We start from the raw sequence: 17,511 nt of genomic DNA, 5'->3' as shown, positions 1-17,511 counted from the left end.
GGTTTATATCGAACTCTCACACAGAATGGGTAAAGATTTGTCTCTCCATCTCTTCCTCTAGCAATTCTGTAAAATAAAATAAAGCCTTGTGTCCTCAACTCCACCGTGTGGTTGTCAAGCACAAGGTTTTGTATTAGTAATAGTAATATAAAGTAGTAACAAAAGTCATATAATCTAGACAAGTAAAGTAAACTAAGTAAAGCAGTAAAGGATCGATTGTTTTTGGGTGTTGTGAGTAAATAAGATAACTAAATATTTTTATATTTTCGGCTTAAAATAGTGTTGCAAATAGAAAGTAAGATAAATGCAATGGAAAGGTGTTTCTTATGATTAAAATTGGACCGGATTTTATGGGTTCACTTGTCTGCTCTCTCTTTAAAGTTGTAGTGGATAATAACAATTCATCAATGAAATAATAAGAATATAACTTTAATATGTGTAAGATACACATTCATATGGGCATCACGTCCTAACATAGACATGATGCAACACATCTCTCTTATACTCCACAAGAAAAGGAAAACTCCATGCAATCTTGTATTAAGAATTAACAGAGATGGCCATAATACTTTGACATAATATTTGAATATCAATGTGCTACCTTGACCAAACAAGATCATCACTTTTGTCACGTGAGGAACATATCTCATGCATTCACTTTATTCCTAGTGAGATAGCAAAAGAAAAGGCAAAGCCATAATAGATCATGAATTTGTTGTCACTATTCAATCATTAAAACCATGATATTCCATCTAACACACACATCACCCCATACATGTTCTTGCATACAAGTTGGATCAAAACCAATACTTTAAAACGGGATACATAATATGCATCTATCAATACATCTTACACAAAGTAAATTCAAATCTCATATCATAATATCATAGAATAAATATCCACCACATAGTAATTACATATATTACCATAATAATATTGGGCAGCTCATATGGTACTAAGATCTATGAAGAACATGAGAGAAATAGATCAAGCTACTGCCACAAACCTGTAGTCCAGAGGTGGACTACTCCCCCTTGATCATGGTGTTGATGAGGAAGACGTTGGAGAAGGTGGAGATCCCTTCGGCGGCGGCTCCGATAGAGTTTCCCCCTCCAATCTTCGTTGTTGCAGCCTCCGTTTTCCTGTTTCTGTGTTTCTGCGGCGCCCTCCTCCAGAGAACCCTCGGAGATCATATATATAGTGATTTTAGGTAAAAATAAATCGGTTCACGAAAGAATCAAGCAAATCGGATGATCGGCGGCCAAAAAGGCTAGGTGGCGCGGTCCCCTTGTTGGGAGCGCCACCTGTCCTCTTTTGGGCCTCCAAGGCTTACATGTCTGGTCCAAAAATCCATGATGCTTCTCTCGGTGAAAAAATGACGTCCCATAAATCCTAGCTCAATTTGACTCTGTATAGGTCTCTGAAAGTGAAAAACGCATAAAACATGGTTTTCTGTTTTGCAAAGTTATAACCCAAATAAAGGGGATCATTGGTAAATTCTCATATGTTAATAAAGTACAAAGGTCATGTATGCATTTTACATGCATCATATACTCACACATCCCACATACAATATGCGATGACACACCATACCACTGCATGTTGTAGTATGCAATTCTTTGACATAATATATAGTTTTGAAAGTATTAATCCATAAATATTAGATTCCTTAGAGTGCTAAAACAGAAACATTGCGGGTCCAAATATCAAACACTTATTATTACAAGCCAAATCTTCGATATCCTCATCGGTCCATTGAGGATACCACTCTAACTCAAATCCGACTCTTAACATCTTACAAACCAACATAATCACTAAACTCATTACCATTGAGCTCTGCAGCTTATTTAAGTAAGGTTTTAGGCTGCTCAGCTCTTCTATAACTATTCAAGAATCTCTTTACTGCTCGGTCTCATCCTCCTTAGCTCCTTATACTATGTCATAGTCCACGCCTTCAACTCTACCTTACAGATCAGGCTCTTCGTAGTTGATCTCGTAGCTTCCCTCTAGTCCTCCGGTGTAGTCTCCTTCATCGATATCATAGTCTAGAAAGGGGTTTATAGTGAAAGGATTAGTAGGAGAGTACTCAACAATCTCATCTAAAAAATGGTGTTTGATGCACTATCTAAACCGTTGACCAGGTAGTCATATGCCAATGCAGTTTTCGTAAACATTTCTTCAAAATGCTGATTTTATTCTGAAAAGCTATGTCCGTCAGCCTTCACAAGGGTGTCTAGGACATGACGAAGTTCCTTTCCTGTTGTGTTCACAGTTCTTTCCTCGAATAAGTAGTGACAAACCATAATTAAATACACTCCGTGGAGTGCGTTACTTTTCGACATGCGATTCTTATCCTTGTTACCAATCAAGCGTACTTTCCCGTCCACACTTCCTTGGTGTGAGATGTAGTATAAGACCCAAGCCAATCATCCGCCCTCAACATTGTTTACTTAGGACGGTCTATTAGGTGTGTAGTTCCACCCTCGGTAGACTCGACACGGTCTCTGATACCTTCGATCCGGATTATGGATTGTAGTATTGTAAGCTTTTTCCCTAGAAGACCTAGGTTTAATCGAACCTTGGGAAGAACTGATAAAGTGGTGTAAAGGAAACATCTACAAGACTTGTTAGTTGGTTTAATTTCTAGTTTACTTTGTTTTATGTTGTGTTCAATGGATGGAAATAGGCCAGGGCCAAGGATTCTCCTGCAGCTATGCATACATATAGAAATGAAGTACAAATGTGTAGTAAATAAAATAGTGATAAAAGATTTTTGAGAAGCACATATGTAAATACTATTGCCGCTAAATCCAGAGGTGACAAGAGTCTCTTGGTCCAACCATTGTTCGCACAGCCGCGAGTAACAACAATTATTAAGTAAATGAATACTGACCAAAGCATTAAGCTAGATGATTGTGCCATTGATCCCGAGCGAATCATTAAACGTGTACCGTTACTTTCCCCTTTATGTCACTGAGGTTTCGTGATAGAACACCGTTCTCCCCTCATCCCACCTCTTCCGTTGATCTATCCGAGAGACATGGGTACCTGCAAATCATCAAATCAAGGCAAAGAGACAAGGATACAAGATTGCAAAACTCCTATTCGATGCCTACACATATTCATGAGATTAGATGCATATAAACGCTGCGAGGGTTCACCCCAACCTGCAGTCTGTGAGGACTACTCACACATGATATCAAGATCAAAGATAGAAATCATTGTTGCAAATACTTGGATTGAAATCATAATATTCTTACAATGGTCGCTAATTCTCAAGGAGATCTCTATTACAATGGTGATGGTTATGACTATGGAGGAGATGGGAGATGAAATGGATGAACTATGGTGGTGGATGTCCGGTGTGGTGTAGATTGATCTGATGGGTTGTTGTCCTGTTTGGTGACGAATGGCTCTCTTTTTGGAGTGTCTCCCTTCACAGAACTTATAGGGTTTGACCTCGGGAGTGCTACGGCGCACCATACGGGCGGACAGTACGGGCGGGGCTTGCCCGTACCGGTGCCCACTAAACTCCCTAGAACCGACTTTTGACCTCTGGTCTATTTTGCTGCACTTGTGATGATATTTTCTTTAGTAATTGCAGGTCCATTTGCCATTAAGACTTGATTATATGCACACAATTCAAAGATAGAAGAGATTGCACACCTTGCAATAATTAGTCATTAGTGGCACATTTATAGAGAAGTTTAGTCAATTTTTTGACATAGCTAAGGGTTTAAACATGAGAAAAAGTGGCGTATTTCACAGCCATTAGTCTCCTACAATCCCTCATAGATACTAGACCACTAATCCCATCAGATGGGGAGGTGTGTGTATCCCAACTCACTAATTCTCCCCAGGACACCAGCTAGGCCTAGTGATCAGTTATATGCGAAAGGAAGAAGATCCAGTCGACTTCCCTAGCTAGATCCATTATAGTTCTAATGGTTAATGTGTAATATATGGCGCAACAATCACTAGACTACATTTTTTGTTAGTCTTATGTGAGTCTAAACCTAGTTGCAATGGAAACTGGCCATCAACACAAACCATGGTTTCATCTCCCACTACATATTCATATTCATAATTGGAATAGTAAAACTTTGTTTATTGCTGCAGGAATGATACTTATATTAATTTGCAAGTATTTTCTTTAAAAAAATCAATGGCATGAGCAAGTTTTGAACTTGCCTAAATTGAGGAAATGCAGTTTGATGCTTCGGCATGACTAGAAACCTCGAGTTCTGAAAAGATACCATCATTGTTTGGTAACACAATGTGTAAATATCCATATGATGCTTTGATGCATAGTAATGAGATGAATTTTTATTCTTTGTGTGTTTACCTCTTAAATATAGTTTTCCACTCTTTTAATGGTTATTGTATTTTTGGGTAATTAATAATGGATTACTTTTCCATTTTATAATGGTTTATCTAGGTCTTACTTAATTTAAATAATATTATTAGATTTAAATGAGTTCATTTGACTTCACCTTTAGATTTTGAATCTAAGTAATTACTTTTTATTTTATTAAGATTTTCTTGAATTTTAACTACTTAGAGAGAATCTTTTTGGAAACCAAATTGTTCAAAGTTACTTTCAATAATAACATTATTATATAAAAAACATTATCTTCTCTATTAAAAATGATCTTTCTTATACAATATATTATTGGCGATTTTCGGGTATTTTGTATATTTTATTAGTGATAGGAAAGTGATTTAAAGTATTAAAGAATTTCCTAGATTTATGAAAGTACTAGAATATCCATGGCCCCACTAGTCGGACCAAACCCACTAGGTTAGGTCGGGCCAGCCGGCTTAGTCGGGTAAAATGACCCAGATCAGCCGCGCCACTCTCTCCCTTCACTCTCACTTCTCTCTCGTGGCGCCGATGGTGACTACATCTCCACCGCACACGCCGCACGATTTTAGCCAACTCTGGTTGCCCCTACCACCGCCCTTGGTCGTTATCGACGCGCCACTCTCCGCTTGTTCCACATCGATCTGATTTTCCTCTCCTCTATCGCCCTTGCGCACACCTCTCCCAAACTAAGGGTTTCAGGGTAACGTCTTCTCCGAGCTTCTCCACTCCTCGTTGTGGTTCCTCAAGGTCTTGGGTGGCCTCGTGGTGCTCCTGAAGTACTCCAATGTACGTGTCTTGGCATTGCCGGCGAATGCTGGCTTCTTCCCTGGTTCTTTGATGTCATTGCTGCCGCGTGAGGGCTTCCTTGCCATGCAACAGTAGTTGCCCCCATGCGCTAGGTATGAACTCCTCCATCTATCTATATTTTTTCTTCTAACTCTTTCTCGCGATCGATTGACCTTATCGTGTCAATGAGATTAGGGTTTTGTTCATTGATCTATTGGGCGAGCCTTGCTCTATTTTTTCATATAAATTCATGTCAAATTTGGCACTGCTGTTGGTGTTGGTTAACTGTGATTCGATTAACCCAGCATGGTTGTTGTAATTGATGTCCTCCTTCCTATTGGTCACTATATTCTGTCAGTTTTGACAGTTAATACATGTATATCATCTAGGAGACTTTCCTAGATGATTTTTAAAGGTATGCATTTGGTCTGCCTTGCTTCAGTGCATTGTTATTATTGCTTCACTTTTGTATCAATTGACCTGGGCTACTGCATCACTCTCTCGATGTTTCCGTGTCTATACATTTCTAGTTTACCGTAAGTGATTCATTTAAATGATCATTCCAGAGATGTATTTGTATAAGTGGTAATGGTTGGTTATAATCTAGGCAGATGGTTCTGTTACTTCATGATATGGTTCACTCGTATGTCAAGCATGACTTGGACATTTTTTACCTTGTCTTTCTTAACCAATCATTAAGGAAGGGAAGTACAGTATGTTTTAATTAGTTTGGTTAATTTTTGTGATGGAATTTCGTGTAGTCACATGGTTTCCTTTTCCTGTGCCATCAGTTGCTCTGTCAGTGTAGACAATCCTTGTATAGATGCACGTCCAAGCAGCGAAGAAGCAACTATTTGTGGAGGTGGCAAGCTTCGGTGGGTACCCCTTCGGCATATCGCCATCACCGCCCGCCTGCCCGACAACACATGATTTCATGCGGAGGAAGTCTTTGATGACCGGTGGTGTGGGAAGTTGGCAAGACACCCTCTCGTACTCAGTCTCCATGTCCGTTTCAAACAAGGTTACGTTTGGTGTCTTGGTCATTGGTGAAAGAATGTTGCAATCAACTTAATACAAGCATGCCAAGATAAGCTTGCCATAACTCGTTGATATCTTTGAAAGCTAGGCGTTGGCATGCATGTCAAGCTAAGCTCAGCATTGACATTAATGACAAGCCAAGCTTGCCATTGACATTCAAATCAAGTTAAGCATGTGATTTCCATAATACAGACAAGCACCTAAAGATGAAGTAACAAATAGAAATCGGTATGTCTACACATCATTCATATTCAAGCCATCCACAATCCTATACATCATTTCAAACTGAACACAATCAAACAATGGTGAGATAGTAGTTTATGACAAAAATGTTGCATCCACTAAGTTTCTCTCGCATGCCTTGTTGTGCAAATCTTGTCGCACCAAGTACTTTCTCTGCCTACAAGTAAGTGACTTGGATTTGTTTAGATTCTTATGTATCTACACACTGAAACACGTCTAAATACATACAAATCTACACAAATCAGTTCACTTATTTTTGAAGGAGGAAGTGGTAGTGTACAGTAAGTTCACTAATTATAGCAATGATTGCAAATAGCAGATAATAAAGGTGCGGGAATATGATATACTACTGATCAGTATGTTGGCAATGATGCCGGAACTAGTTGCGTTAGCGGCAAGGGATCTCTCGGGTGGCGGTAGCCGTGGTTGGAAGCGGGCAACGCAGGAAGAGCCTGCTACGCCACGAAAGCATCATTTGCCCAGAGATGATGAAGAGGTGAGCGCGTAGTCACCTAAAATGGTCATGCATGCCACTCCCCACTCATACCAATTTGCATGCATATAATTAAGTTGATCTAATTACCGAGAGTCCCTACCTCGCCGATCATCAGCAACCTGGCCCTCCTTCTTCCGTCCCTGACATCAGTTGGCTGACACGATGTATAAGAACCACGTCGGCTCCGGTACCTCTTTGACGCGTAGAGTACGCACAGTTGGCTGGACGATTTGAACGACTTTTGCGGTCAGATATGGCGAACCATCGCAAGCAGTCAGTCTAATGGGCCCATGTTCTGCTTCTTCCAAGATGCTGCAAAATAATTTTCCACGCGCCGTATCTGTTCCATACTCCCATCTCTGCACCGCACTTCCCAAAAGTTGGCACTTTACGACTCTGCACACGTGCCACCAAACACAAGAGATACTTCTGAATGTGTATTGCGCAACGAAAATACAGTACAGTACATGCTAGTAGTACACACAGTAGCGGCCTGTCTATATATTTAGTTGGCCCCCAGTTGCATTCCTCCCCAGCCATCACTGCCGGCAGTTGCATCTCCGCAAACCAAAGAGGAACCAGTCAACAATTGAGCTGCCGAGCTGATCAGTCCAGTAGACGCGAGGAACCTGCAGGAATGGCGCGCCACCATGCTCTCCTCCTCCTCGCCGTGCTGCTCCCTGCAGCGGCCATGGCCGACCCGGACGCGCTGCAGGACTTCTGCGTGCCGGACCCCGGGCGCGGCCGCCCGGTGGAGCTCGGCCTCCTGCGCACCTACCCGTGCAGGAACCCCGCCAACCTCACGGCGGGCGACTTCGCCTTCTCGGGCGTGCGCGCCGCGGGCAACTTCTCGGCGGCCACAGGCTTCGCGGGGGTGTCCGTGACGCCGGCGCAGTTTCCGGGGCTCAACACCCTGGGCATGTCCTTCGCGCGCGCCGACCTCTCCGCGGCTGGCGGCGTCAACCCGCCCCACTACCACCCGCGCGCCACCGAGACGGCGCTCGTCCTCGCCGGCCGCGTCTACGCCGGCTTCGTCGACACCGGCGGCCGCCTCTTCGCCAAGGTGCTCGACAAGGGGGACGTCATGGTCTTCCCGCGGGGCATGGTGCACTTCCAGCTCAACGTCGGCGACGCGCCGGCCACCGTCTACGGAAGCTTCAACAGCGAGAACCCTGGCATCGTGCGCATCCCCGCCACCGTCTTTGGCTCCGGGATCAGGGACGCCGTCCTCGAGAGGTCCTTCGGGCTCACCCCGGCCGAGCTCCGCCGGATCGAGAGCAAGTTCGGACCGCCCAAGAAAACAGAGATTGAGGACTAGTTTATTGGATTATTTGCTTCCTTGGCTCATCGGGCGTGGGCGTATGTGCATGATTACGACAGGTAGACTATTGTCAGTGAGAGTATGGGTATACTATTTGTTTTCATTTTTTTATTAACGTGCATCTTATTGCGGTGGTTGCTAACACGCGTCATAATTATCGCTAACAAGATTTGAGAGCTGAGGCATGAATGAGTTATTATTGTTTAAAAATGAGACGGCCGATCACTAGTGATTGGCCAGCTGTTTGATGTGTGTTGTTCTTTAAAACAACACGCACAGTGGTCAGTCTGCATTTCGTATGTATGGGTTGTTTTTAACATAAAAGATATGTTAACATTAACGATTCTAGTAAGAGATTACAAAGCTCAAAACAGCACAAGAGCCACAGTACTAGGCTGTATAGAACAAATTTAGATGATCATGATTTGCATAGAAGATGCTGAAAACTACAACTCGACTCAAAGAGCGGTCGTGTGGCTATCAATAGCTCGAGCTCGAACCTATTGCAATTGCAAAGAACCTTATTTATGCTCCATACCAATTGATATCTCGCAGGTGACTTTCCCATCAAGCTTTCTGGCATATGCGTTTGAGGTTTGTGAGTATTAAGCAATAGATACCGAATAGCCTTATTCGAGCTCAAAATCAAAAAGGCCCCGGTGTAGGATCACCAATGAAGGTTTTGTCATCCACCTACACTCGCACAACTCGAACAACAAAGGATGGTATCTTCAACATGAGTACCATTGATCAAAGATGATTTTGTGCAACAATAGCAAGAAACATAAGCTTGCTCAGTTAGACCTACTGGATAACCATTGATAGAATTTTTTTGTGTGAGAACATAATAATGTTGCACAAATATGTCAATCATACTTATTTTCCTCCGCTGGTTCACACAACTCAATGATCCAAATTAAAATGTTTAATGCTACAAGCAACACGAACCAATACACCAGTAACCAAATTCAGAGATCTTCATAACTTGATACAGGGCTAAGCTGGTACACTCGCCAATGGAGATCATGTTCAGCATGGAGGTATCATCGGGAAGAAGATGCAGGTGGCTCAACACATGAAGCAACTAGATCGTCTCCTGATTTTTGAGAACATGACCATACCAGCCCAGCCGGCGAGGAACAATGTCAAATCCAGGGAGAGAGACCCCATAATAGGACTAGATCTAGGCAGAAGCTATTGGCGGCATCCGCGACACCATTATCGTAAATAGCGTGATGTACTACGTCAACACCTTGTTCCTACCGGTAAACGCAACATGGACGATTGCTATAGTTGGCCAATCTCCTGCACGGTCTCCCTCTTATGCGGCATGCACATCTTCTTGTTGGAGATATGCCCAAGAGGCAATAATAAAGTGGTTATTATATATCTTTGTGTTTATGATAAATGTTTATATACCATGCTATAATTGTATTAACCGAAACATTGATACATGTGTGTTATGTAAACAACAAGGAGTCCCTAGTAAGCCTCTTGTATAACTAGCTTGTTGATTAATAGATGATCATAGTTTCATGATCATGAACATTGGATGTTATTAATAACAAGGTTATGTCATTATGTGAATGATGTAATGGACACACCCAATTAAGCGTAGCATAAGATCACATCATTAAGTTCATTTTCTATAAGCTTTCGATACATAGTTACCTAGTCCTTCGACCATGAGATCATATAAATCACTTATGCCGGAAGGGTACTTTGATTACATCAAACGCCACTGCGTAAATGGGTGGTTATAAAGGTGGGATTAGGTATTCGGAAAGTATGAGTTGAGGCATATGGATCAACGAGTGGGATTTGTCCATCCCGATGACGGATAGATATACTCTGGGCCCTCTCGGTGGAATGTCGTCTAATTAGCTTGCAAGCATATGAATGGTTCATAAGAGACCACATACCACGGTACAAGTAAAGAGTACTTGTCGGAGACAAGGTTGAACGAGGTATATAGATACCGATGATCAAACCTCGGACAAGTAAAATATCGCGTGACAAAGGGAATCAGTATCGTATGTAAATGGTTCATTCGATCACTAAGTCATTGTTGAATATGTGGGAGCCATTATGGATCTCCAGATCCCGCTATTGGTTATTGGTCGGAGAGAAGTCTCAACCATGTCTACATAGTTCGCGAACCGTAGGGTGACACACTTAAGGTTTGATGTCGTTTAAGTAGATATGGAATATGGAATAGAGTTCGAAGTTTTGTTCGGAGTCTCGGATGGGATCCAGGACATCAAGAGGAGTTCCGGAATGGTCCGGAGAATAAGATTCATATATAGGAAGTCATTTTATAAGTTTAAAAATGATCTGGTGCATTTATGGAAGGTTCTGGAAGGTTCTAGAAAAGTCCGGAAGAAATCACTATGGAAGGCGGAGTCCCGGAGGGACTCCACTAGCATGGCCGGCCAACCCTAAGGGGAGGAGTCCCAGTGTGGACTCCACCATGGTGGCCGGCCACCCCCTCCAAGGAAAGGTGGGAGTCCCACCTTGAGTAGGAGTCCCATCTTGAGTAGGATTTGTCCTTATGGCAAGTTTTGGTGTTGGGGTCTTATTCGAAGACTTGGACTACAACTCTTGGGGGTTCCACCTATATAATGAGGAGCAAGGGGAGGGGGCCGGCCACACCAAGCCACCCTTGGCCGCACCCCCTTGAGGCCGGCGCCCCAAATCCTAGCCTCTCCCCAAACCCTAGCCTCTCCCCAAACCCTAGCCTCTCCTCCTCCACATAATACTCCCGCAGCGCATAGGCGAAGCCCTGCCGGAGTTCTCCACCACCGCCACCACGCTGTCGTGCTGTTGGGATTCCGAGGAGGATCTACTACATCCGTTGCCCGCTGGAACGGGGAGGAGGACGTCTTCTTCATCAACACCGTACGTGTGACCAAGTACGGAGGTGCTACCCGATTGTGGCACCGTCAAGATCTTCTACGCGCTTTTGAAAGCGGCAAGTGATCATCTTCTGCAACAATGAGATCTAATCTCGTAGGCTTTGGAAATCTTCAAGGGTTAGTCTCGTGATCCCCTCGTTGCTACCGTCTTCTAGATTAGATCTTGGCTTGTGTTTCGTTCTTGCGGTAGGAAATTTTTTGTTTTCTATGCTACGAATCCCTTCAGTGGTATCAGAGCCGTGTCTATGCATAGATTGGTTGCACGAGTAGAACACAATTGTTTTGTGGGCATTGATGCTTTGTTGTCTTTAGTTCGTGTACTTTGCATCTTTGTGGCATAGTGGGATGAAGCGGCTCGGGCTAACTTTACATGACCGCGTTCATGAGATTTGCTCCACGCTCGACATGCAACTTGTATTGCATAAGTGGCTTTGCGGGTGTCTATCTCTCCCACTATAGTGAAGATCCAATTTACTCTTTCTATTGACAACACTAGTATCACCGTTGTGGTTCATGTTCATAGGTAGATTGGATCTTACTCGAAAACCCTAAACCACGTAAAATATGCAAACCAAATTAGAGACGTCTAACTTGTTTTTGCAGGGTTTGGTGATGTGATATGGCCATGATGCGATGATGAGTATGTATGAGATGATCATTATTGTATTGTGGCAACCGGCAGGAGCCTTATGGTTGTCTTTAAATTTCATGTTGAGTAGTATTTCAAAGAAGTTGTAATAGTTGCTACATGGGAGAACAATCATGAAGACGGCGCCATTGACCTTGACGCTACGCCGACGATGATGGAGATCATGCCCGTTGATGATGGAGATCATGTCCTTGCTTTGGAGATGAAGATCGAAGGCGCAAAGACAAAGGGGCCATATCATATCACATATGAATTGCATGTGATGTTAATCCTTTTATGCATCTTATTTTTCTTAGATCGCGACGGTAGCATTATAAGATGATCCCTCTCACTAAATATCAAGATAATAAAGTGTTCATCCTTAGTAGCACCGTTGCTAAGACTTGTCGTTTCGAAGCATCACGTGATGATCGGGTGTGATAGATTCTACATGTGCATAAAACGGGTGCAAGCCAGATTTGCACACGTGGATACTAAGGTTGCCTTGACGAGCCTAGCATGTACAGACATGGTCTCGGAACACGGGATACCGAAAGGTAGAGCATGAGTCATATGATTGATATGATGAACACTTTGAGTGTTCGCCATTGAAGTTACATCTTGTCTCGTGATGATCGGACTTGGTGTGGTGGATTTGGTTCGTGTGATCACTAAGACAATGCGAGGGATATTGTTTTGAGTGGGAGTTCACCTAGTTTTTAATTTTGTTGAATTAAAATTTGAACTCAATTTGTCATAAACTTAGTCTAAACTATTGCAAATATATGTTGTAGATCATGGCGTCCCCATCAATCAATTTTAACCAGTTCCTAGAGAAAGAAAAGCTTAAAAGCAATGGTAGCAACTTCACCGACTGATTCCGTCATGTGAGGATCTTCCTCAATGGCAGAAATCTGCAATATGTGCTTGATGCACCGCTAGGTCCCCCACAACCCCCCTGCAGTATCCGAGGATGTAAAAAATGTTTACGAGACTCGGGTGACTCTCTCAAGTTCAGTGTGCCATTCTGTGGAGCCTAGAGGCAGAGCTCCAAAAGCGTTTTGAGCACCATGACCCTTGTGATATGATCAATGAGCTCAAGATTATCTTTGAAACTCATGCGGCTGTGGAGAGAGGCCTCGAAACAGTTCTTTGGCTGTATGGTGGAAGAGGGCAGCTCCGTTAGTGAGCACGTGTTCGCTATGTCCGGACACGCGAAGAAGCTCAGTGACTTGGGCATAATCATCCCTAACCAGCTGGGTATTCATCGTTTTCTCCAATCACTGCCACCAAGTTACAAGAACTTTGTGATGAACTACAACATGCAGAACATGAACAAGGAGTTACCTGAACTCTTCTCCATGCTAAAATCTGCTGAGATTAAGATACAGAAAGAGCACCAAGTGTTGATGGTCAACAAGACCACCAGTTTCAAGAAGCAAGGAAAACCTAAGAAGGGCAACGTCAAGAAGGGCGGCAAGAAAGCTGTCGCGCCTCCTGAGAAGCCTAAGGGTGGCCGTAAACCTGATACTGAGTGCTATTACTGCAATGGGAAGGGGCACTGGAAGCGTAATTGCCCCAAGTACTTGGCTGATCTGAAGAGCGTCCTTGTCAAGAAGAAGAAAGGTATTCTTAGCTTTACTTTTAATGTTCATGGCGAAGGTTGAAAACTGCTTCGTTGATTGTTATATGGTTGGAAACAGAAAATGCTTCATGTGGTAATTGGTATATTGTCTTGAATAATTTGATACTTGGCAATTGTTGTGCTCAAATAGATCATGTTTAAGCTCTTGCATCATGTACTTTGCACCTATTAATGAAGAACTACCATAGAGCTTGTTGAAATTTGGTTTGCATGATTGGTCTCTCTAGAGTCTAGATATTTTCTGGTGAAGTGTTTGAACAACAAGGAAGACAGTGTAGAGTCTTATAATGCTTGCAATATGTTCTTATGTAAGTTTTGCTGTACCGGTTCATACTTGTGTTTGCTTCAAACAACCTTGCTAGCCAAAGCCTTGTACTGAGAGGAAATACTTCTCGTGCATCCAAAACCTTGAGCCAAAATCCATGCCATTTGTGTCCACCTACTATGTGGTATTTCTCTGCCATTCCAAAGTAAATTACTTGAGTGCTACCTTTAAAATTCCATTCTTTGTCTTTGCAATACATAGCTCATGGGAAAATAGCCTTAAAAACTATTGTGGTATTGAATATGTTGCTATGTATCTTATTTCTTATAAGTTGCTTGTTGAGCGGTAACCATGTTTCTGGGGACGCCATCAACTTTTTACACCTTTGTTGAATATCATGTGAGTTGCTATGCATGTTCGTCTTGTCTGAAGTAAGGGCGATTTTCATGATCAAATGGTTTGAGTATGCATATTGTTAGAGAAGAAAATTGGGCCGTTAACTAAAGCCATGAACCATGGTGGAAGTTTCAGTTTGGACACTAATCCTCAATCTCTTATGAGAATATTATATGTTGTTGAATGCTTATGCATTAAAAGAGGAGTCCATTATTTGTTTTCTATGTTGTCCCGGTATGGATGTCCTAGGTTGAGATCTATCAAAAACGAGAAATCAAATGCGATTTATCTCCTTGGACCTTTGTACAGGCGGCATAGAGGTACCCCTTTGTGACACTTGGTTGAAACATATGTTATGCAATGATAATCCATGTTAATCCAAGCTAATTAGGACAAGGTGCAAGCACTATTGGTATTCTATGCATGAGGCTTGCAACTTATAAGATGTCTTATACATAACACATATGAATTATTACTACCGTTGACAAAATTGTTTCTATGTTTTCAAAATAAAAGCTCTAGCACAAAAATAGTAATCCATGCATCCCTCTGCGAAGGGCCATTCTTTTACTTCATGTTGAGTCAGTTTACCTACTTCTTTCTATCTTAGAAGCAAACACTTGTGTTAACTGTGTGCATTGATCCCTACATACTTGCTTATTTGCATTCATCATATTACTTTGTGTTGACAATTATCTATGAGATATACATGTTGAAGTTGAAAGCAACTGCTGAAACTTATATCTTCCTTTGTGTTGCTTCAAAACTTTCTACTAAGAATTTATTGCTTTATGAGTTAACTCCTATGCAAGTCTTATTGATGCTTGTCTTGAAAGTACTATTCATGAAAAGTCTTTGCTATATGATCAGTTGTTTAGTCATTGTCTTTACCATTGCTTCGAATCACTTCATTCACTTCATATGCTTTACAATAGTATTGATCAAGATTATGATAGCATGTCACTTCAGAAATTATCCTTGTTATCATTTACCTACTCGAGGGCGAGTAGGAACTAAGCTTGGGGATGCTTGATACGTCTCAAACGTATCTATAATTTCTTATGTTCCATGCTACTTTTATGACAATACTCACATGTTTTATACATACTTTACATCATTTATATGCATTTTCCGGCACTAACCTATTAACGAGATGCCGAAGCGCCAGTTGCTGTTTTCTGCTGTTTTTGGTTTCAGAAATCCTACAAAGGAAATATTCTCGGAATTGGACGAAATCAACGCCCATGGTCTTATTTTTCCACGGAGCTTCCAGAAGACCGAAGAACATACGAAGTGGGGCCACGAGGGGCCGTAACCATAGGGCGGCGCGGCCTGCATGGGGCCCGCGCCGGCCTATGGTGTGGGGTCCCTGCGCAGCCTCCGACTCTGCCATTCCGCCTACTTAAACTCTCCGTCGCGAAAACCCTATTACTGAGAGCCACGATACGGAAAAATTTCCAGAGACGCCGCCGCCGCCAATCCCATCTCGGGGGATTCAGGAGATCGCCTCCGGCACCCTGCCGGAGATGGGAATCATCACCGGAGGGCTCTACATCACCATGCCCGCCTCCAGATTGATGCGTGAGTAGTTCATCCTTGGACTATGGGTCCATAACAGTAGCTAGATGGTTGTCTTCTCCTCATTGTGCTATCATGTTAGATCTTGTGAGCTGCCTATCCTGATCAAGATCATCTATTTGTAATGCTACATGTTGTGTTTGCTGGGATCCGATGAATATGGAATACCATGTCAAGTTGATTATCAATCTATCATATATATGTTGTTTATGTTCTTGCATGCTCTCCGTTGCTAGTAGAGGCTCTGGCCAAGTTGATACTTGTGACTCCAAGAGGGAGTAATTATGCTCGATATTGGGTTCATGCCTCCATTGAATCTGGGACAGTGATAGAAAGTTCTAAGGTTCTGGATGTGTTGTTGCCACTAGGGATAAAACATCAATGCTTTGTCTAAGGATATTTGTGGTTATTACATTACGCACCATACTTAATGCAATTGTCTGTTGTTTGCAACTTAATACTGGAAGGGGTGCGGATGCTAACCTGAAGGTGGACTTTTTAGGCATAGATGCATGCTGGATAGCGGTCTATGTACTTTGTCGTAATGCCCTGATTAAATATCATAGTAATCATCATGATATGTATGCATCTCTATTTGTCAATTGCCCAACTGTAATTTGTTCACCCAACATGCTATTTATCTTATGGGAGAGACACCACTAGTGAACTGTGGACCCCGGTCCATTCTTTTACATCTGGAAATACAATCTATGCAATCTACTGTTCTCTGTTGTTTTCTACAAGCAAACATCATTCTCCACACCATACGTTTAATCCTTTGTTTACAGCAAGCCGGTGAGATTGACAACCTCACTGTTAAGTTGGGGCAAAGTATTTTGATTGTGTTGTGCAGGTTCCACGTTGGCGCCAGAATCCCTGGTGTTGCGCCGCACTACACTCCTCCGCCAACAACCTTCACGTGGCCTTCATCTCCTACTGGTTCGATAACCTTGGTTTCATACTGAGGGAAAACTTGATGCTATACGCATCACACCTTCCTCTTGGGGTTCCCAACGGACGTGTGCTTCACGCGTTATCAAGCTCTTTTTCTGGCGCCGTTGCCGGGGACCTGAAGAAATGTTACACCACAAAGATTTCTATCTCCCACATCAACTGCACGCCAGCACCGTCACAAGCAGGACCCTGCGACGTATGAAGAAGCGATGATGAGCCCAGATTCCAACAAATGGCAAGAAGCCATGAAATCCAAAATGGGATCCATGTATGATAACAAAGTATGGACTTTGGTAGACTTACCTGATAACCAAAAAGCTGTCGAGAATAAATGGATCTTCAAGAGAAAAACAGATGCTGATGGTAATGTTACTGTCTATAAAGCTCGACTTGTCGCAAAGGGTTTCCGACAGATTCAAGGTGTTGACTACGATGAGACTTTCTCACCTGTAGCGAAGCTAAAGTCTGTGAGGATTTTGTTAGCAATAGCTGCATTTTTCGATTATGAGATTTGGCAGATGGATGTCAAAACGGCGTTCCTTAATGGTGACATTGAGGAAGAGTTGTATATGGTACAACCCAAAGGTTTTGTCGATCCTAAAAATGCTGACAAGGTATGCAAACTTCAGCGTTCCATTTATGGACTGAAGCAAGCATCCAGGAGTTGGAACCGACGCTTTGATAAGGTGATCAAACACTTCGGTTTTATACAGTGTCATGGAGAGGCCTGTATTTACAAGAAAGTGAGTGGGAGCTCTGTAGCATTCCTGATATTATATGTAGATGACATATTATTGATTGGGAATGATATAGAACTATTAAGCAGTGTAAAAGTTTATTTGAATAAGTGTTTTTCAATGAAGGACCTTTGTGAAGCAGC

The 17,511-nt window shown here is 42.5% G+C and overlaps 1 protein-coding gene across 1 annotated transcript; it reads left to right on the top strand.

Annotated features, from left to right (window-relative positions):
* Positions 1–7,473: 7,473 nt before the first annotated feature.
* On the top strand, positions 7,474–8,392 carry LOC124687222 (germin-like protein 2-4). The gene has a single exon (XM_047221031.1). The coding sequence runs from the start codon at positions 7,567–7,569 to the stop codon at positions 8,245–8,247; it is 681 nt and encodes a 226-aa protein (XP_047076987.1). The 5' UTR covers positions 7,474–7,566; the 3' UTR covers positions 8,248–8,392.
* The last annotated feature ends 9,119 nt before the right edge of the window (positions 8,393–17,511 follow it).

The sequence above is a fragment of the Lolium rigidum genome, chromosome 2 (assembly GCF_022539505.1).
Source record: "Lolium rigidum isolate FL_2022 chromosome 2, APGP_CSIRO_Lrig_0.1, whole genome shotgun sequence".
NCBI classification, from domain to species: domain Eukaryota; kingdom Viridiplantae; phylum Streptophyta; class Magnoliopsida; order Poales; family Poaceae; genus Lolium; species Lolium rigidum.
This window is presented reverse-complemented; position numbering and strand designations above follow the sequence as displayed.